Source organism: Ambystoma mexicanum, chromosome 4p (assembly GCF_040938575.1).
Source record: "Ambystoma mexicanum isolate Mex_15411 chromosome 4p, UKY_AmexF1_1, whole genome shotgun sequence".
NCBI lineage: Eukaryota > Metazoa > Chordata > Amphibia > Caudata > Ambystomatidae > Ambystoma > Ambystoma mexicanum.
Genome location: NC_090927.1, coordinates 104718190 through 104739905, shown reverse-complemented (window position 1 = coordinate 104739905; position 21716 = coordinate 104718190). Strand labels below are relative to the sequence as shown.

The window sequence follows — 21716 nt, the reverse complement described above, 5'->3', positions numbered from 1 at the left end:
ATGCGCAGGCGCGCGTGAGGAACCAGGTAAATACATGACGCCATCATGCCTAGCAAACACATCGCTTTGTGCACCCTTATCTGGAAGCCAGAGTGATATTGAGGAATTTGCAGTAGTAGATTCCGAATTCTTTCCTCTGATGGAAAGGCCATCCCCTCTTGAGTGTTTAGGCCAGCTCCTAGTAACGGTTTGGAGGTGCTTGGGACCAGGCTTGATTTTTTTCTCGTTGATTGAGAAACCCAATTCGAAGAGGAGGTCGATCGCTCTTTGGATGTTGGATCTGCAAATTACTGGGGTCTCCCCCATGATGAGCCAGTCGTCCAGGTAAGGGTACACTGTGATTGCCTCCCTGCGTAGGTGCGCCGCCACCACCGCCAGTACCTTGGTGAATACCCTTGGAGCCGAGGCTATACCAAAGGGCAGCACCTTGAACTGGTAGTGCTGATTGTCCACCTTGAAGCACAAGAATCATCTGTGTGCTGGGAACATGGAAATATGAAAATGGGCATCTTTCATGTCCAATGTTGCCATGTAATCTCCTCTTTTTAGGAGGGTGATTACTTCTTGGAGTATAGTCATGCGAAATTTTTGGGGCTTGACATACTTTGCAGGGCGTAAGTCTAATACTGGGTGCATTGTTAGATCTTTTTTTGGCACAAGGTGTGAGTTGAATAAATACCCTTGTTTACCTGGTTGGCCGGGACGAGTTCTATCGCGTCCTTTGCAAGAAGATCGACGATCTCCTCGAGGAGGATCTTTTGGTGGTCCAGGGAGTGTATTTTTTGTCTTGGAGGGTGGTTGCGGGGGCGCTCCAACAGTTCGATGCAGTATCCCGCGGACACTGTGGACAGCACCCATCTTTCTGAGGTGATCCCTTCCCATGCTTGGGTGAAGGTGGAAATGCGCCCCCCTACTAGGGATGCAATGGAAGGGACCCTGAGCGGAGCGTCACTGTTTGCTGGGAGGCGTACCGCCTCTACCTGGGCTGCCTCTCCCTCTACCACGGCCCCTCTTGTTACCTCTGGCGTAACTTTGGGTAGTTTGTTGGTTGCCACCCCACGATGTACCTTGCCCCTGTGAGTAATTAGAACCCCTCTGGGAATTTTGGCAGCGTGAGCTACAAAAATTATTATTCCCTCTTTGGTTCGTGGGTTTGTTAGTTAATTGTCCCAGGGACCCTAGGGTATCTTATTCCTCTTTGGCAGTTTTGAGTACCTCCTCTACCGCTTTGCCAAACAAGACATTCGGTTCCACCGGCATGTCGATAAGAGTAGCCTTGGTCTCGGGTTTGAACCCCGACTGTCTGAGCCAAGCATGTCTCATGATGACAGTGCTCTCTGAGATGAGCCGGCCTGCATTATCTGCTGCGTTAAAATTCGCCTTTAGAATGCACCCGGACACTGATCTACCCTCCGACGCAATCTGGGCTAACTGACCCTTTAGTGATTCTGGTAGGCAGCCAATGAGGGCAGCTACTTGCTCTCATTGGTGACAATTATAACTTGCCAGCAGAGTGGTGGTATTCGCGATTCTTGCCTGGTAAGCAGAAGTGGAGGCCACTTTCCTTCCTAGACCATATAACCTTTTGCTCTCCTTGTCTGGGGGAGCTTCTGATGATGCTAGAGGTGTCCCCGCTCTTTTCCTGGTGGCGGCAACTACCAATGAGTCGGGCTTAAGCTGACCCCTTATGTATATTGGGTCGGAAGGGGCAGCCCTGAATAATTTTTCAATTCTGGGGATGACTGCCCGGGTGAGATTAGGGGTGAGGAGGGAGGGGTCAATTCTGCGTTGGATAGACTTCAGAATTGGTATGGCTTGGGCGATGGACTTTCTGTCCCCCATGATTTCCTCTGCAAAGTCCCTCTCTTCTTGAGCCCCTTGAGTGTCTATCTGAAAGTGCTCTGCAGCTCTAGCTAAGACCTCATTCAGTAGTGGCTGATTATCCACAGGTGAGTCATTTACTGGTGGATCTTTAGGGATAGGCGAGTCTAGACTATAGGCCTCTGCCTCGTCTTCCTCCTCCTCGTCGTCTCCATAATAATCGACCCCTGCTTGGTCGTCCAGTATCTGTATGTCTATCTTCAGCATACTGATGGTAAGGCAGAATAGAGAGTGGGTCTGAAATCAGGCCCTGAGCTGGAGTCTCATTACGAGGTCTCTTACTAGGAGGCCGAGGGTCTTTGGATCCTGAAGGAGTAGAAGTGTCAGGGGTATTCTGATAGCTCAGAAAATAATCAGGGTTTTTCTCATAGAAATTAGCCAAAGAAGACATTCTTGTTATCACCCTGTCGATGTCATCAGAGCTCCATTCCCTGGAACTGGGGATGAACACCTCTTGCTGAGGTTCCTCTTCTATTCCCATATCTTGTGGAGTGGGAGGGAGAACCTTAGGTTTATTGACAGCGTCAGGGGTCTTAGATTTATCTTTATCTGAAGATCTATGCTTGTCCTTCTGGACCTGGGGTGCAGATGTTGTCTCCGATGACTTTTTCTGCTGTTTGTCCCCTTTACCATGAGTAGAGGAATGTTTCCTTGATGGTTTGGCCTTCTCTGAATCTTTCGACGCCTGGCGCTGAGATCCGGGGGTGGGTTGGGAAGGTTCTGTAGCTTTATTGGGCGTGCGTCGAGACTCGGAGGCAGACATGGAAAGGGCTGCCGGAGCCGACTTTAAGCATGCCGCTTGGGGATAGAGGTCGGTTTCGTCTTCTGATGACCATACCTCCGTAACTTTGGGGAGCGAGGCACCCTTGGCTATCGTGGACGGTTGCCGTGTGTCATGAGGCGATCTCGACCTAGAATGCCCAGAGGACACAGTTTCTGTGGACCGCTCTCTTTGTGCCTCTTTCTCCCGATCACTCGACACACGTGTCGAGTCTCGGCTGGGGTTAGTGTGCTTAGGAGTTGTGTGGGTAGCGCTCATGGCACCAGGTGTGGTCCCCATAACTGCCCCGCCGGACAATCCTCCGAGGCCGGGGGCTCGTGCTTGGGTGTCTATCGACGCCCCTGTGCCCTCGCCGTCTTATACGGCGGCGTTGCTGCCATCACTGAAGGAACCCACCGCCTCCATGGCCTCGAGCTGCCTGGCATAGTGGGCCCAATGTTTAGTGGAGTGGTCTTTTAATGTTTTAGCTTTAAAGAGCTTACACGCTCTGCAATTAGCTTCAAGATGATCCCTAGACAGACAGAGATTACAAGTGTTATGCTCATCTACCCAAGGGAATTTACAGTTGCACTTGGGCAGAATTTAAATGGAGTACTCTCCACATGTGTATGTAGGAAATAAACGAGTGTGAGTATGTCTACCCCCCACTCTCCCTACTTGTAGGGCCGAGGCCAGAGGCCTTCCGAGGCCCAAAGTCCGTCGTGCAGTCTCGACGGCTATTCGTTCTTCGGACCGGCGTCAATCTTCGGAATCTTGACATGGGATTTAAAGAACAGGGAATTTTAGATTATGACAAAATGGCTGGAAGCCAGGGAACTCTGCAACTATGCTTCCGACAAGTATGGCAGTAAAAAACAATCTGAGTGTCGTACACGCGTGAGGGATCATGGGTACAGTGGACGTCACACTAGGGATACTATTACTGGCACGCCCTAGGTCGAAAAAAAAACTGTAATACTCCGCAGCTTCCACTAGATGTCGGCCTATGCACAACATTTGATCTAAGCAGATTCCACAAGCCTCAGAAATATGCCTGTGTGGACTGATAATAGCGAGATTCATGTAGACAGGTAAATTAGGTGTGCTGAGAATACATTTTGAAATACACACTGTCTGCTCATTGTCTGGAATTGTGGGGTGGGACAATGGAGGCACGAGATTGGGGCTATCCCACTAGGAGAATTCATCAATAAAATCAATATCTTTCGACAACAATAAACAGAGTGCAGTAATGTGCATAACTGCAGTTTCTCTTGAAATCCCTCATTACGAGCCAGGGATAGGAATGGTTTAATACAGGTGTTTCAGAAGCATACAGCGAACAAGAAAAAAGACGGCAGTTTACATCATGAGACAGGAAAAAGGATAGGCAAGTCAGAACAAAGACCTCAAAGTGTTAATTCCAGGTAGCCTCTTTCCGAACTTGCCCCAGTTGTTAGGTTAAACTGTGGGTTGGGTTTTAGCCCAAGACTGATCAGGTTGTTGTAAGGTTTCCACAGGGCTCATTTGTGATCTGAAACAGATCTGTTAATCGTGACCATTCATCGGTTTGTTTCATCCCACATCAGAGAGCCCATTGCCATAAGCTATGATGATGTCATTTTAGCAAGGCTTATCAATAAGTTCCAGACTCCCCCACTTGGACAGTGTTTTTGTTTATTGTGGGTTAACGAGTATGGTGGACATTACGAAAAAGCATGTTTAAGCCGGTTTATATTCATAGGTAGGACATGGATGGGGCAGGTAGCAGCTACAGCAAAATACATTATTCTTCCTGGGAAAATTCTAAACAAAGGGTAAAATATCAGGTCAAACTATAAAGTGCCAGAGTCGATAGTAAGGTAAGTCTCCACTTCCTGGAGCACAGATGTGATACATCTCTCCTGGAAAACCGACTGATTGCTCCCAGCGTTCTTTAGTTTTTTTTCTCTCTTGCAAAAAGGGAATGCTGATGGGAGGTATATGCGATTGACCCAACAAAACAGGATGCTGCTCTCTGGGATTGTTCTAAGCAAAAAAGATAAAGGTCGTGCCAGGGAGCTTTCTCTAGTGGTGTTAACATTCTCCACAAGGCTCTCCACTCTCAGTCTCCGAGATATAGCATCAGGCTACTTCTTGGTTGAACACGGACATTGGCATATAGTTCCTAGGCGAGTCCCGGCTTAATTTCACAGATTAACGGATAACGCACTCAGTTACGTCTTTGCTTGTTTCACAGTCACAGGGGATATAGCACCCAACTGCTTTCTGGCTCATTTCTAGTCTGCAGGATGGAGCATCCAGTCGGACCTTTGCTTGGGTCACAGAGATGTAGCCCACAGCAACTTATTTGCTTGTGTCACAGGGGCATTGTGCCCAACTGCTTTCTGGCTCAGATTGAGTCTCAGGGGTATAGCACCCAGTTGCATCTTGCTTAGGTCACAGTCGCAGGGTGATAGCTACCAACCACTTCTTTGCCATAAGTCAATTTGCATAGTCTTCATTTTTAGATCTCTTGTGACTGTCGCGCTTCTAGGCCTCATCATGATTCACTCAGCACCTGTATTCAGAGGAAGACAAATGGGGAAGGGGGTCAGCACTCGCTCTGGCAGTTGCAGAATGCCCACATTTCATTGTAATTTAAGTCTAGTTTTACTGCGCTGTTGAGTTTGCTGAAGCCAAGCATCCAGCCTATATATGCAAGCAATGGGTGAGGATGGTGGGAGGAGCTCAGCTTTCCACGAGAAAAACTTGGCTGCACACCGTTTGCTCCGTTTTCTCTGTGCTTGATATAACTGTAATAAAACAGTTACTGCCAATCTGATAAACCCAAGAATGAGGTTGTGATTCTTTTCCACAAATATCCTACACATGGATAGAGCGCCCAGCCCACTATTTATAATGAAGACAGGAGGATAGTGCCTGGTCCACTTCTTCAAGATCTAGGCTTATAGTGCCCCAGTTCACTCATAAGGGATGCAGTGTTAGGGGAAAAGGTCTTGGGTGGACAAGAAGGAACTGTAACATATCAGCAGTTTAGTTTGCCTTCCCCAGTTGCCGTAGGTCATTCAAGACCTCCCTTCACCCAAATCCTTCATCTCACGAAGGGTATCCTGAGGTACCCCTGGGATCTGGCTCCCTCTCCATTTCCGTGCCATCAGCATTTGGAGGACTTTTTCTCTTTTTTGCTTTTCCTTTCTGTGATGAATTCAAGGACATCATCACTTCTTTCCCTGGGAGAATCCCCCCCAACCCCAATGTGGCCTGGGGACGGCAGCTGCTACCTGATCCTAAGGTAGCTCTCAGGGAAACCCGATGACATCAACACAGGAAATCATATGGCCTCCTTTTCCCTTAAAGGGTGTTTTCCCAGTTCCCATGCCTTAATGGCATGTTGTTACCCTCATTTCTCACTTCAGTGTAAGGATGAAGTGTCTGGCCATCAGATTTCCAGCAGGGAGACTTTGTGGGTGACTGGAAAAAGGAAGGGGTGATGAGGACTCCTCCCCAGGTAACAAGATGTTCATCTCCATCGAGTTACCTAAAACCTGACTTGCCATTTGAAACTATTGGAAATGCTTACTCCCACTCAGTATCTAAGTTGCCAAACTTCTCTTTTAAAATTGCTAGAAACACTACTTCAACCCCTACACAAACATTTTCAAACTCGCCCTTAAGACTTACTAAAGGTATCTCCTCAAACTCTGCCTGCAAAAAACTACAAATTGAATTTTCTATTTCTAATGCTGGAACCACTGCCACGAGAAAGATGGGCCGAGTAATGAAGAGCACAAAAGGCAAGGAACATATGCTGCGCTATAGTTGTTGTGAACACCTTACTGCTGGTGGGGCATTTAAACAGGGAGATCAGCTGAGTAGAGGGTCTGGCATGGAAAACGTTTATCCACTCGGCACTGACCGAGAGACTGCCAGCCAGAAGTGAGGTCCGTGGAGCCAACAGGCTCAGAAGAGAAACTGGGGGAGAGAGAGACTGCCCAGTTGGGCAATCTGCGGGAACGCCAGAGTGAAGAGGACAGAACCCTGACAGAACCCTGAGGTGCAGCTATTCCAGAGAGCAGTCCCTGCGCTACTGGAGTCCAGGACGGAATGCAGCAGTGAGCGAGACAAGTGAGCAGAACAGGAACCATACGGCAGAGGAGGCGAGCCCGAGAGAACAGACCGGGATGCCCGCAGGCCTTTGGCGGTTCTCTGCGGGATATGATATTCCCAACACAGTAATCCAGTGAGTCCGCCGACAGAAGAGGGGACACCGTGGCATGCAAACAATGGTGCCGAAAGGAACCTGAAGTAAAAGTAATGAGTGAAACTGAACGAACAAGAGACTGTCAAAGATGCAAGTGTGCGCATGTATTCAAACAATGGTGCGGAAAGGGAATCGAAGCAAATGAGCTGAATGAAACAGAACGAAAGGTGTCAAATAACTTAAAGAAACTGAATAGTGCCATAACAAGAGACTGACAAGTTTGCAAGTGCGTGCAGTGCGTGTATAGGAAGGTCTGGCAAGAGAGTATATCAGGCAGCCCTAAGTTAGAGAAATATACGCGTGAAAGAAAGTTTGGGCAGGAGAGTATACCAGGCATTGCCAAGCAAGTGGGGTTTCTAGGTAAAGGTCAAATTGGGCAATGTTATATGTGAGAATATTTGCGAGAATACTGACAAAGATATAACAAGAGATAACCAAGGAGTGTGAATAAAACATATCCCGGAGTAAGAGAAAGCCTGGCAAGAATGTACACCAGGCAGTACTTTGTATGCTCATTCTATTGATGTAAAGGAACTAAAAGAACTGCTAGTAAGTGAAGAGAAATACAGGGAACAGGAATTACCCCCTGGAGCTTCAGCTAAATGTACCTAGAACTTTTGCGGGGGAGTTAAACTTGAACATTTGTACACGTTTCAATGCCAAACACATTTCCCTTTCACTTTAGAGTTGATTTTAGAATGCAAGGGTCAGGATACTGCTTTGGACACAGGACTTGTTGTTTGGACATTCTAACAAAGGACTCTTAGAGTATCCACTGTGGCAGAGTTTCATTTCTGACCCTAACATTTCTCTCTGGCCTTTAATATGCTTTGTGTTCATTCTCTAATCTCTTCTTTTCATTAGTTCTGCCGTGAACCCTGTTTAATGCTCTGAGATTAGTTCATTCACTCAACTAGTTTTTATCCCTAGCGGCAGGACTGCAGCTTCCAGAGCATAAACAAACCTGGATGGTCATCTTAGTATCAAACGGAAGTGCCACCTACATTATTGCTGTGAACTACTTCAACACGCTGCCTCTGCTCCCTATGGCCCACCTGCTCCTGTGGTGCCCAAGCTGTCTGCATGGCAATGCTCGTTGGAATTCTGACAACTGTTAGGGATTGTACAGGTGTGATAGGGGTTCTTACTCATCCTTTTTAAATTTTATTTTTCATCCATTTTTTTAAGCTTTCTTTAATGGTTTGTACAACATTTAAACATTAGTCACAGTACCCAAACCAACAATAACCCCCCCACCACTCCCTGTCAGGCTCCCAGTACAGTGCATAGGATATTACACATACCAGTCTATTTGCTCCATTTTGTCGAACATCGTTAAGGTCATTCATGTGTCATGAAAGTCAGTCATTCTGTGATAGTCCGGGTTCACATATATTCATATTTCAGTGAAGGGCGTTAATCCACGGGCATGCTCCACCCTGCTATGTACGCCCTTGCTCATATTTAACACTAGCTGTCCCCGGCCACGCATTGATGTGGTTCAGTCTGGTTAAATGGAAAAGAATTAAAAGAGAAAGCGCACGTTTCTAATATGTTTAATTTCACAATGCTTGTGGGTATACAATATTTTTTGTTGTTCCATTGTCTGTGCAGATATGCCGACTGTAGAACATGCAACATATAATTGTCCATGAGAGATAAAATCCATGTCTAGATCTAAACCGCACAATTCTAACGATTGGCCTTGAGCTTTGTTGATGGTGATTGCAAACACAAGTTAACATGAATTGAGCTGTTACGATTTCTGCACGGAACGACGTCATTTAGAAGCATGCGTTGTATTTCCTGATGTTAGATAGGATAGGAAATGCTTTGATTCGGCGGTATATCTAGCAAGCAAAGTTTTTAATGGCTCTGGTGGCTCTCCAAGTTGAGGTGGTTTAATTTTCCCAGCGGTGCAACACATTCCTTTCGTTTCTCCATTAAATTTCAGAGCCTTGTAACAAGTACACACTTCAGTCATGGTGCCGATGAGAACACGACGGTTCAAACTATAATCATCAGCTGGGTTGTATCGGAATGCAAGGCAATTGTAATTGCGTGATTGCTGAGCACGGAGTCGTGCTTGACACTGATCTGCTGTTTCTCGTTGACGTCAGCCACTCTTAGCCTGTTGCGTTCATTCTGTTGAGAACTAAGCAGATCTGAAGCTGCTTTTATGTCCAACAGATGGCGCTGTTTTTCAGTAAAATATTTAGTATAGCGTGTGTTGCTTTTACGTCCAACAGATGGCATTGTTTTTCAGAAAAAGCATGTTTTTACCTGTCACAGGTGTGACATCTATGTAAAATAGGTATACAAAAACATGCCTTTTTGAATGCAACGTTGTGTCAAAATTTCAAAGCAATCAGTGAAGAACTTTCTGAGATTTAAGATTTTGAACAAACAAACATTTAGATTTTTATTTATATAGATTCATGTTACAGGTGGAGTATCTTTTCATTAATGGATTAGATCACTTTATTGCATAGTTTCCCCAGCTGTCAGCCTGTTTTGCATTAGCTCAGAGTAATAATGTCAAAAAAGGTACCAATAATCGATCAGCCTACAGCTGATTGGGAGCATTGATGCGTATAGAGTTTCTCTTTGTTCACATACATTCATGAAATTCAGCCATCTCTGAAAATAAGGTGTGTTACATTTCCCCCCCATGTTTTAGCTATCATGTTATCTGGCCGTGACAGTAGCCATCCTCAACAGCCTCCTCTCTAGACAGGGGCCTTCCCCGATCAGGGCCAGTAGCCATAGCTCCATTGTGTAGCTCCATGTGGTCGGTATCATCTCAGACATTGCCTCCTCAATCTTTCCCCAGAAGGGTCTGATACGTGGGCAGGACCAAGCCACGTGATGGAAATCGGCAGAGTGCCCATTACATCTTCTACAAGAGGGAGATGTCTCAGGGAAGAATCTGCACAAACAAGCCGGGAAATAGTAGACCTTGTGCAGGAATTTAAAATGTATTACTCTAAACCGGCCGTTTAGGGACAGGTTGCGTGTCTGCGTACATATACGTTTCCAATGCTCTTCACTTATCACTGTCCCTAGTGACACTTCCCAATTGTTCCTACATGTCTGTCCACCCACTTACCTCGTCATCCTGATCATTTTGTAGATAGTGGACACCAGTTTCTTGCTGGACAGTGGATGGTCACGGCAGTCCATCCACCTCTGGCTTTCAGGACATCCCATGTTATGAACTGCTCATTATGAATCAGGTCCCCCAATGCCTGGACCCCCAATTTCTGGAAGTGTATCTGGAATAAGCTCTCGTGTGTGATGGGGAACCCGCATATTTTGTATACAGGGAAGTCAGGGGAGTGGCAGGCCACAGCACCCATCACCCGGCGAATCTGTCACCAGGCTTTACATGTTGCTTCTACAGGTTGACCCTCGGTCCGTGGCGCCTTTTCCCGGGTACCCCAGAACATCCCAAGTAGGTCGTTTGGATACATAATGGCCTATGCCAGTAATGAAGGAAGGAATTCAGCGGTGGGGGACCCCCACCCCACTATGTATTGGTCCAGCGCCACTAGGAAATATAAGTATAAATCGGGATATTCCAGCCCACCCCACTCGTATGATAGCGCGAGGGTGTCATAAGACACCCTGGCTTGCCTACTGACCCAGGCCAGTCATATCATTAAGCTTTTGAGCCGGGATCAGAAGTGCATCAGGGCCAGATGGACCACCATTTTAGCTAGCGCGATGCGGGCCGACTGGGAGATAGGCAAGAGGATCCACGAGTCCACTCTGTGCTCCAGCAGTTCTAGTGCCCTCACATAGTTTTCCCTATAGAGATCTCCCACTGATAGGGCCACCAGTATACCCAGATACTTTATGCCCTGGGGCTTGCTCATCTTTTTTTTGTTCTATGTTTAGATGGCTGACTCTGGTGGCAGTCTGCCGTGTTCTTGTAGGGTTCCCCTCTGGCATACAGAAATCTGCAGTGTTTGCCTCTGAGCTGCAGCATCTCCCATTAGTTCCACCAGATTAGGCATTCCTGAAATTAGTCTCTTGGAATTCATAGGACTGCCAAAATGAATCCTCCGATTTGGGGCCATCCTCGGAATTCCCCCGACACAAGCATTGCCCAAGTCCATGGTTTTACTACACTTGCAATCAAGTAAAAAGACACTAATGTAACCTTACTCTGTTCAGGACAAGGCCAGCGACTTCGAAGGAGACTCTGCAGCTCCTCCCCTGTTCTATCTTCAGGTAGCTCATGACTCTGGTGATATTTCTCTGATAGGTATCAGAATTTGTCACAGGAAGCAGGATGTTATATGATATGATTGGTTATTTATAATGTGCTTAATACCCAGAGGTTTCTAAGCGCGGACCCGGGGATCGAACCTCTGTTGCTCTGCGTCATCTTGCTTCCAAGGCGAGCGCGTTGCCCCTGAGCTATCCTACCGAGATGGATAGCAAATGCTAATGCTGTTCTAACGACTTTGCCAATGCTGGTATCAGTAATACCTTTATTCAAGGCCTCAAGGCCTTTCACAGCAGGTTAGTCCAACCCTCACAGACAATCTTGCTTATGTTTGATTTTTGTTTTTGTTCATTTCCTCTAGCCCTGCAGTCTATGTTGGTCTTGTTGTTTAATGTTATATGCAACTTAAACGAATGCACACCATTAACTCCTCTATGAAACGTACAATCAACATCCAATTCCACTAGGTTTCCTACTAAAACAATCTGCAATGTTTGGTATGCAAAATATCTATATTTTCCTCTCAAAATGTCATGGATGGGGTGGCATTCCTCGATGTTTTTCATAACAGGGCAGCTATTGCCATACCCACCCCCAGGTTCTCATTCTTCAGTGCATATATCTTCTTTTTAATACCCATATCCATCTCAATTCATTTAATAGTAAACAACTTTTCTGAATGAAAAAAATGTTTTGCATTTTTCTTGTTGCTTTAATGTTTTTTGCTTTTAGTGAGGATTTGTTTCTAATGTACTGTTTACTAATTGCCCTTCAAAAAAGCAAGATCATTTGGGACGCAAGATGATTTACTAGTAAGAATGGACACAGAGGAATGACACTTACCAGCATTTTGTAAGACATTGACAAATTATTATTATTATTACAGTTTTTAGGCATGTATGTAGATGCACCGCAACTACATATCAATAATTCTGCAATGGGATCAACGACTGATCCATCCAAGCAGAAGTAAAGCATCACTGGCTACCAGGTAATGAAGTAACGCTAGACGCTGAACCGGAGATGGTGACAGGTACAAGGAGATTTAAAGTTCAATCAAGTTACTTCTCTTTTCTTGGAGGCAGAAGAAACAGTGTGGGGCAAAGAAATTAGGAAGATCAATGAAAAAGAGAAGGGGGTCGCTATAAAACCGCCCTGCGAAGAAAGATACACAGACAAGAAATTTGAAATGCAGAAGAAAAGAAAGAAAATTCCAGGAGCAATTGAAAAACTAAACATCAGATATTGAACAGAAGAGCAAGAGAGCAAATAAAAAATAGTTAAAAAGGGTAAGAAGCAGCAATATTCGAAGATGGAAGGGCATCAAGAACAAATAGAGAAGAGAAAGGAGATGGAACAAGACGTCTGCCGATAACCATCTAGTTGGCAAGTTCCCATAACTAATGGCACAAGAGAACATGCTCTGCAGACTATGTGGAAAGAAACTCTGCCTGATTGAAATAACTTGATTCCAAACAACATGCCGCCTTAATGCTTACTGAGAGAAAAAGAACAAAAATGTGTACAAATAAAATTCCAATGTACCATAGGAGGATTCCTTTCGATGACGTTCTATCCTCTTGCACACCATAGCGAGAGATCCACAGCAGTAACGTGAAAGTAGAAACGTGGTCCTGCAAGAGAAGTTGGGGCATTAGAATCATGGAAGGGCAAACGCTGTATCAGTTAGTTCAGAACTGCAGGACTTGTGGGGTCAGGAGGCTAGTGAGCATTTCCTGGAAACACACGTAGACTGGTAAAGAAGGTAAGGAGTAAAGTACGAAGTCCACAAAAAGACAACCTAATTGTTTAGTGGAGCTGATTGAGGAGGATGAGAATAGTGGTATGGCCGTAGACAGCAAGAGTGAAAGCGAAGAGGGTTTATACAGGGATAAACAAATCAAACTAGTAGCCAAGCACAAAAGTCACTCGGCCCTTAGCAAGAATACCCATTATCCACAGAGACACATTAGTTTTGTTGTCAAGAATAAAGTAGCACTTGCCAATGCCATTGTGTGACTGTGTGTAAAAATAAACAAGAGTAGCCATCAACATGACCCCACAGGAGACAAGTGTCTATCCAGCTGTCAAAACTGCCTTCATTGAAAACACTTGGTAAGGAAAGCCTAGCTGTCCAAAACCCAACAAATGCAAAGGAGGGGTACCTAGAATGACCCAACAATCTTAGAAAAATAAGGCAATAGGTGGTAAGACTAGTGGACTAGTTTACAAAGCTCTGTTATTCTGTGATCAAAAACATCAGGGCATGCTCTAAATAGTTCGGAAATGGTCCCAGTTTTGTCAGTAAATGTTGCTGTATGAATTTATCCAATATCTGCCAATGTTGTTGGCCCGAGGTATGAGCTGGAGAGATACAGATATGAAGAAAACAGCACAAAAAGGCAAGAAGGAATCCACCAGACATGGTGGAGGCCGACTCTTGATATTGTATTTTCATCATGTGGACTGCTCCGTGCCAGTCTAGCAAGTCATTAGATACAACATTGATGGCACTGTGCGTACAGTGATAAACAGGTCTGGGGTGATCAGAGCAATGCTCATACTGAATATAAACAGAAAAGAAGAATGATGGTTTGGCTACAATTCAAACTAACTGAATCTCAGCAAAACGTGGTAGCAAAACATAGGAAGGTTTTTATTGTCTTACTTAAAATCTGTCAAGGAATTACAGAAGGAAATTCTAGGAAGGACAATGTTGTACAGGCTGTTTTACAATAATAAGAACGAATGAATTCTGAGGTCTTATAGGACCCAAATCTCAAGATTCCAAAGATAGAAGCCAACATAAGGGCAACAGCCACTGCTGCATCCATCACCTGGATTATCTACAGACCAGGCTGAAAATACTGCAGATAACGGGCACCTAGCCTATTTATTCCACTGGCAACCCCACTGACTGCTTCCTCAACAGGATGTGCCTGGGGCAAAAGGAAACAAGGATACCGTAACTGTACTTGAGGTTGTGCAGATGGGTGTTGGGGCAATACAGCATAGTTGATTATTAGCATAATAACCGGTACTGCCATCCACCCCTGCATGCAAGCCAGAAATCCAACGGCGGTCTGAGTGGACACATTTTGAAGGATGGTCCTAGTCCTTATCAGGCAGTGTAACCCATTAGAATCGGTCTATGGTTTAAAAGAGTACAAAGTAGCGACTCGCTGACTGCTGCCACGGATACCATGTGTCCGATGCAGAACAGCAACCGGTCCATGGACAGGGATAGGACCACCTTTGCTGTGCTAGTGGGTTTATCCCACACCGGTACACCTCCTCCAAGGGCACGGTTTCACCCTTGTTACTTGCTCAGTTGCTCTCCTTAAACACCATTGCTGCAGCAAGGGTGCACTGAAGGGGAGCAGGGAAACGGGTAAAAGGAGCACTGATAATTCAGGGCTACTTTTGTTTTACACGCTATGCGGACAAGGCTCGAAATGCAGCACTAACACAAGCAGATATCACTGTAAGAAAATTAGAGCTTGCTTTTGAAGTTTCCATTCCTTTTCCAGATCCAGAAGCAACGAAGGCTGGTTCTTTTAAGGTGACAATGTTGACTTCTGTGCTACTACCCTCATTTCCTCAGAGCAAATCCTCCTGATAGTTACAGCACCTAGCCAACTTGGTATCATTGGGAGTCAGCGTTATTTATAGGAGGAAACTTTTACTTGCAGTTTTGCCGTACAACATTAAAAAATAGTTTACATAAAATAAACGTTATTGTGGCAATAAGCCCTGAGCCGGCAGGCCATTACCACCTAAGGTAATGCCACTGGGGCCCAGAGTTATAGGGCCGAGCATAGCAAGGGCCTTAACGGAGGCCCCGGGGGCCATTACCATTAGGTGGTAATGGCCCACTGGCGAGGGGCTTATTGCCATTAGTATTCCGGGGTTTTTAGCACCGGGATACTAATGGCGTTGTTACTTTTTTTTCAATCGGCTTTTATTTTGCCGGTTGAAAAAAGCAGCGCTGCAGTACGTGTTCGTTCTAGAAAGACTAGAATGCGCATACTGCATTATTACTACGGATCGACAGGGCGCCATTTTGGGCCAAGTTGATCCATAGTAATAAACAGAGAGGTGAGTGAGGAAGCTGGCAGACCCGGCACGCGATGCACGCAAATGCGTACACGGGATTACACTGTGGTATGGATCGGAATTGAGCCAATCCATGTTCAATGGATCCCATGGTATCGGCCCGCCGGGTACTAATAAAACAAAACACTACATTTGCTTTGATAAAATAAAAAGAGCTAAATAAGGTCAAAACCATAATCTCCTATTAATGTATACCCAGAAAGCATGGTAGTTCAAGCTTCTTAAACAGCTGCGCTTAATAAAGTAAATTAATAATGCATACAACAGGCATTGCAGTGCCTTAACGAAGAATTGACCGTGGGCAACATTAGTCGCCTCTGATCAGCATCTGAAAATCGCAGTTCTAGAAGGCGGCCTTGGCAAGCAGGAACTGGCCTGTACAGCGGACCAGAGTGCAAACCACCACCTTAGTACACCGAGGTTTAACAGTAGCTCTCTTGCTTTACATGGGTGCCAGTGACAAATCTGATCCATTGAACAGGTGCCTTTAGGGGTAGCATGCTTAATCCAATCAAGCCTAGGCTTAAGATGTAGGGACAGCCACAGCTCTACAATCAATTAGGATTACCTAGTGAAGCTAAACAACTGCATTATACAAAGACGTGAAACAGAATGCAAGGTTAATGTTTATTTGAAATGAATTATGTTCAGGAAATTTGCATATTATTGTCATCCACTATTACACAAAATGGGAACAGCGAGAGATAAAGTATTTTGAGAGGACTGTGTGCACAGATGGTTTAGTAAACAAAGTCTTTAGTATAGTATTTGACTTCCACAACCGCAATACGGGAAGAGAGAGAATACAGAGACTGCTCCCAATATTTCACACACGTCCGACTGTTAGCTCACACGAGGCTTTCCAGTCGCTTGTTCCCAGACCCTCCCCTCACTACCCACGCAGCTGTCCTCCTTCCTCAGCTTTTCCCCTGCAAAGTAGATGCATTTTCTTTCACAGGAATCTGCTGGGCTCACACATACACGCACGCGCCCCCGTCTGTGGCTCTGCAGGCAGGCAGCACCTTAACCTCCCAAACAGAGTTCGTTTGTTCTCAACAGAGCCTTTCCTATGCGTGATAAGACATTTCCAAATGAAAGACTACAACAGCACGTGCTACCTAGAAAATCTGTGACCACTTAAAAATCAGTAATCAGTTCAAGTGAGCAATAGAAGCAATACCGCTTTTCAAAATATGTATACATCCATGAGGTCTACGTGCTTGACATGCAAACAAGGTTGGCTTTAGGTCTATAGTGAAATATTCTTACCATTCATAAAAACGTGCTGGAAGTGTGTGGCAATCCCCATATCTTTTTTTTTTTTTTTCTGCGTTTAATTGTTTTACAATTTTTGCAAAAACTTTCTGTTGGCTGTTGTTTTTCCGACATTTCTGTTGCGAATCCTTGATTGGTAAAATTAAAGTTCTCCCTGTTTCTATATTTCTTTCTTTAAAGTCCATGTTTTTTTTTTTTTGTTTTTCTTTGTTTACTCTCGACTTAGTTTTTCTTCCAGTTTTAGACCTTCGAAAAATTTAGCTGTTGCTACTGTCAATGTTGTGGATTCTCCACTCATTAGCATGTTCCACCAATCTTCGTCACTGGTAGTAAGATGTTTCATTTTGTGCGGTCGTAGGTAGGTCGTTCTGAGACTATTTGTACCTGAGCAGTAAAGAAGTAGGTGTTGCACTGTTTCGCTTTCTAGGGTGTCACAGTACCGACAGTTTTTATCTCGAACCTGTTTTCTGAGGTGTAAGATTTCTTTCGTCTTTAGAATATTCAGACGTGCTCTCAGAAAGATTATACGCAGAGGTTTGTCTGGAAATTGTTTTAGATAATTCCTTGTCTCGTCTATCCTTTGTATGTTGATTGTGCGGTGACTCTGTGATGTGTGTTTCTCTGCTTTTTCCAAGGTCTCGATCCAGTCATAGATTTTTGCTTTTTTTCTTGATTTTTTCTGGGGTGCGTTCTATCTCCCATTCCGAACATCCGATTTTCTCTGAGTGCTGTAATAAGTTTTTGTACCATTTTGTCAGCATGTTGTTTTTTTGGTTCGTCATTTCTTGGTAGATGATATCCAGAATAATAGGTCGTGGAGTTCTTAAAATTTTTCCCAGGAACAGGAGTCCGTTTCTGATTACTACTGATTCCAGTGATTGAAGACATAGTTCTCTTCGGATTACTGCTGTTGGGGTTGAATTGGGTAGTCGCAAGACTTTGCGCCAAAACGCGCCTTCCAATTTTTTCCACAGTGTAGGAGGAAGATGAGGCATTGCTTCAGCCCCATAAGTTAGTGCTGGAGTGACTTTTGCTTTGAAAAATTTTAGTACTGGGAGGATGGTGAATTTTCCAAATTTCCTTTCCAGGAGTGTTGCTTGTGCAGCCAATGTTTTCATCTTTAAGATAAGGTGTTCTTGCATCGATAGTTCTATTTGGCTGCGGGATATTTTCACTCCTAAGTATGTGAAGGTTTTCACTGTCTCCAGCTTCTCTGAGTTGGCAAACCATTGTGGTCTTTTAGTTGGCCTGGATGATTTTTCTAAGATCATGATTTTAGTTTTGGCAGTATTCAGATCCAAGTCATTCTTCTTTAGATAGCTTACAAGACTGTCTAGTTGGCGCTGCAGTCCGATCGGTGTTTGATCCAGCAGAAGGATATCGTCCACATAGAGCAGTCCGACTCTCCTATTTTTGGAGGGAAGGAGCGTTTGTCGATTTCTGCATCTATTATGTCAGCCATGTACGCCTTATAGAGGGCCGGAGCTAGAGGGCATCCTTGTTTGACTCCTCTTGCTGTTCGTATACTTTCTGATAGTAGGCCAGCTTCGTTCAGGCGAACTCTGAGGTGTTACTGTACAGCGCTTTGATAGGGTTGAGGAGTGAAGTAGGGCACCTTTGTTTTTCCAATTTGCACCAAAGTTTTCTCCTGTTTACACGGTCGAAGGCTTGTACCAGGTCGATCGATGCTATGAAGATTGTTGGATAGCCCTCGGAGACTCTGGCCTTCAAAATACTAATCATCATAATGTTGACCGCGGTACCTAGATTTTTTTCAAAGCCTGTTTGTAGGGATCTGCTGTGTGTGCCATTTTCTGCCAGTCTTGGAGTTTCTCTAGCATCAGGGATCCAAAGAGTTTACCCAGCACGTCCAATAGTGCGATAGGTCTATAATTTCCTGGATCATCCTTCAGCCCCTTTTTGTAAATTGGAACAATATTAGCTGTTTGCCATGTGGCCGGGATAGATTGTGTTGTCCTACATCTTCTAAAGATTTCTGCAATTAACGGCGCCCAAGTTTCCATCTCTTGTTTGAGATGTAAGTTTGTAATTCCATCCGGACCTGGTGCACGGGAGTTGTTTAATTTACTGATTTTTTTTCGAATCTCTTCCTCCGTAAATGCCACCCATTTAGTTTTTGCAGGTTTTGGTGGTCTTTTTTCCGATGGCTCAGTTTCTGCAAATAGTTTTGTGAAGTGTTTTAGCCATCTGTCTTCTGGGACGTTGTTAGTGCTTGTTTTTGTTGGACCTGATGGTAGAGTCCAGAAGTCGTTCGAATTTCTTTTACAGACTGCTCTAAGCATAGTCTCTGCGTCTTCTTGGTACAAGTTTCTTCTGAATGTTTGAAGCCACCGTTTATACTTTCTTTTTTGTTTGTTTGCAAGATCTAAGTTTAACTGTGTGGGGTATTTTTTGGCTTTCCTTAGTGATTTTCGTAGCTCAGATTTCTTTGAGCGGATTTCGTCATTGTATTTATGCAGATGGTTTTTTTCTATTTTCCTTGCGTATCTAGTTTGAAGGTAAGGTATGAGCAACGGGCAGTAGTCCAGATTTTTCAATGTGTTATTGTTTTCTCCTAGCTCTTTTTGTTTGTAGGACTCTGTAATCAAGGCTATTCCCTCTTTTGTGATTCGTAGTCGGTTTCCTTGGGTATTTGTGGCCATCTTGGTTGACATGCTAAGTTGCGGGGGTTTGTTCGCATACCATGTCGCTTTGAGTAAGTTATGGTCACTCCGGGTGGATTCTACTATCTCAAAGCTTTTGATTTGTTGGTATAAATCCCTGGATACAAATATGTAGTCGATGGTACTTGCGTTTCCTTCTCCCTTCCAGGTTGGAGTTCTCGGTCTAGTTATCTCAAGGGAATTTAGATTGTACAGATCTCTGGATTCCATCAGCTCCGCCCATGCAAGGCCTCTTGCTGTTGATTTTGAGCAGGTGTTTATTTTATTTCCTAAAGTTTTCACATCTTCTACCATTGGGCAAGTCGAGTTTAGGTCTCCACATATTAAAATGTGGTCCACATTGAATGTTGTTGTAGCCAAGGTTAATATTTTTTCTATCTCTTTTAAAAAAGTGATTATATTAGTTTTGGCCGGGTTCCAATAGATGTTCAGCAGCAGGATAAGGTCTTTGTTCTTTTTTCTCGTTGCAGTTTCTTCTTTTGCCCATTCTAGGACAATCGCTTGGATTAGTGTATCTGATACCAGGTTATGGACTATTCGAAGTGATCCGCCCGTACGGACGGCTGTTAAAAGGCCCGAAGTTGGGCGACCTTTTTCACCTTTCTGGGCAGGAGACAGTTGGATCTCGTAACCATCCATGCTGGGTGGCAACTGCAGCCAGGTTTCTTGTAGGCTTAGTAGGTCGAATCCGCCTAAGTTTATCTCACCGGGTTCTGTCAGATGGATGTGGCCTCTAGTGTTCCATGATCCGATAGTGATTGTTTGCTCTTTGTTGTACAGAGCATTTGCCATCTTTGTTTGATCCCTTTCTTTACCCGAAGGGAAGCTCTTTGACTGCTATTTTCCAGTATAGCGTGTTAATGCCTGAGGGAGCCATGTCCATATTTTTGAACTTTTTTTCGCTAGATCTAGTCGGTTCTGGGTTGAGGTTGTTTCTCTCATAATGGTTTTTTCTGTTCCTGTACCCTCCTGCGGCCTGATTGGGCCGTTTATTTTTCTGGGTTTGGTTTTTTCTGTATCCTCGTCATCGTCTTTGCGGTATCTTTTAATGTGATGATCTTCTCTTGAGATTTCTTTTCTTGTTTCTTTTGTAATTTCTGCCGAGCTTGAACCCTTAAGTTTGCTAGTTGTTTCTCTCTCTACTTTTTTCGAATGTTCATAATTCCTCGGGCTTGCGGGATATTTTCTTTTTTCTTTCAGATTATCTTTTCTGTTCGAAGTATTCTTTATCCAGTCATTGCTTTTACTTGTTTTTTGGATCTTTTGTCCTCTCTCTTCTGGTGTCGTTTCTCGCAAGAGGTAACCCCGATTCAAAAATTCTTTTGTCATCTGAAGCAAGAATTTTTTTACAGTTTGGGACGTGATGTGTAGGAAAATGCTGTCTGTCCGTCCCTTATGCGCAAATTCTACTATGTTTATGTCTATGCTTTTGATTTGATCTCCATTTGTGAATTTGTCCAGGAGCTTCAGCATGGTTCTTCTATTCAGGATGGTTTTCTCTTCTGAGGTGGATCTTTTTTCAAGTTTTAATGTTCGGGTCAAGTTACTTTTGCGAGTAAATATCGCCGAATTTCTAGTTCGGTTTTGCTAAAAAGACTGGTCTAAGGGTCTTTGATTAGACCTGTTTCTCTTATCTGAAGATTTATCTCTTCTTCTATTGTCGAACGTCTCGGTAGCTTTGCTTCTTTGTGTTCTTATCTCGCTTGCCTTGTCCTTCTGTCCTATGGGGGTCAAGTAAGTTTGTTGATATCGTCTATCACCTCTCTTTTCTTTTTCTTCTTGTCTCTCATTTTCGAACAATCTTTTGCTAGACTTTGGGTAAGCTTCCTCGTTAGATCTTTGTCTGTACTCATGTTTGTTAAGCTTTCTTTTTGATAGACGGAACAGCGTTTTTCTTTCTGGGGAGATCCGATCTTTTTTATGTTCTGAATCCTCTAGCTTTTCTCTTTTTTGTTCAGCATTTCTCATTTGTTTTTTATATTGGTTTTCCCTTCGGTTTTCTGCTGGTAGTTCATTTTCCGCAAATGATACCTTCCTTTTTTTTGTCATGGAGGGAGGTATTTCAGACTCAGAAGTTTCGTTTGAGTAAGTGCTGATGTTAGATATGTCGATCGTGCTCTCATCTGGCTCCTGATTAAGATCTCCTTTTTGATTTATCTGAGTGTTGCTGTTTTGTTTCATGGATAATTTTTTGTCTGTGACTGTTATCCATTTTGTCATTAGTTTGTTTGTTTTAGTTGTTTTTTCCACTTTCCTCTGGGCCTGTTGTATGTTGGCGTTTTCCAGTTCTTGTGGAGTTTTAGAATGATCGGCTTTCCTTTCACTTTTTGTTAGTTGCTCGGTTACATTCAGCTGATCTCTCGGGTTCGTATGTTTTTTAATACTAGTTTGTTCTCGTGTGTCTCTCTTGGGTTTATCTTTGTTGCACTTTTGTGCTGATCTCTCAGCATGCTTTTCTAGTGCTTCTGGTGGCTCTTTTCCGTTAGGGATCTCACTTGTTTT

The 21716-nt window shown here is 44.2% G+C and overlaps 1 protein-coding gene across 2 annotated transcripts in view; it reads right to left on the bottom strand.

The window, feature by feature from the left end:
- Positions 1 to 21716, bottom strand: part of ZNF513 (zinc finger protein 513) — a 253222-nt gene that overhangs the window by 143647 nt on the left and 87859 nt on the right. Inside the window, exon 3 of one of the 2 annotated variants that reach the window (XM_069605477.1) lies at positions 12685 to 12773. The exons of the other annotated variant lie outside the window; for it this stretch is intronic. Within the exon in view, the coding sequence (XP_069461578.1) occupies positions 12685 to 12730 (46 nt within the window). The 5' untranslated portion in view covers positions 12731 to 12773. The remainder of the gene's footprint in view (positions 1 to 12684; positions 12774 to 21716) is intronic. 2 annotated transcript variants of the gene reach the window in all.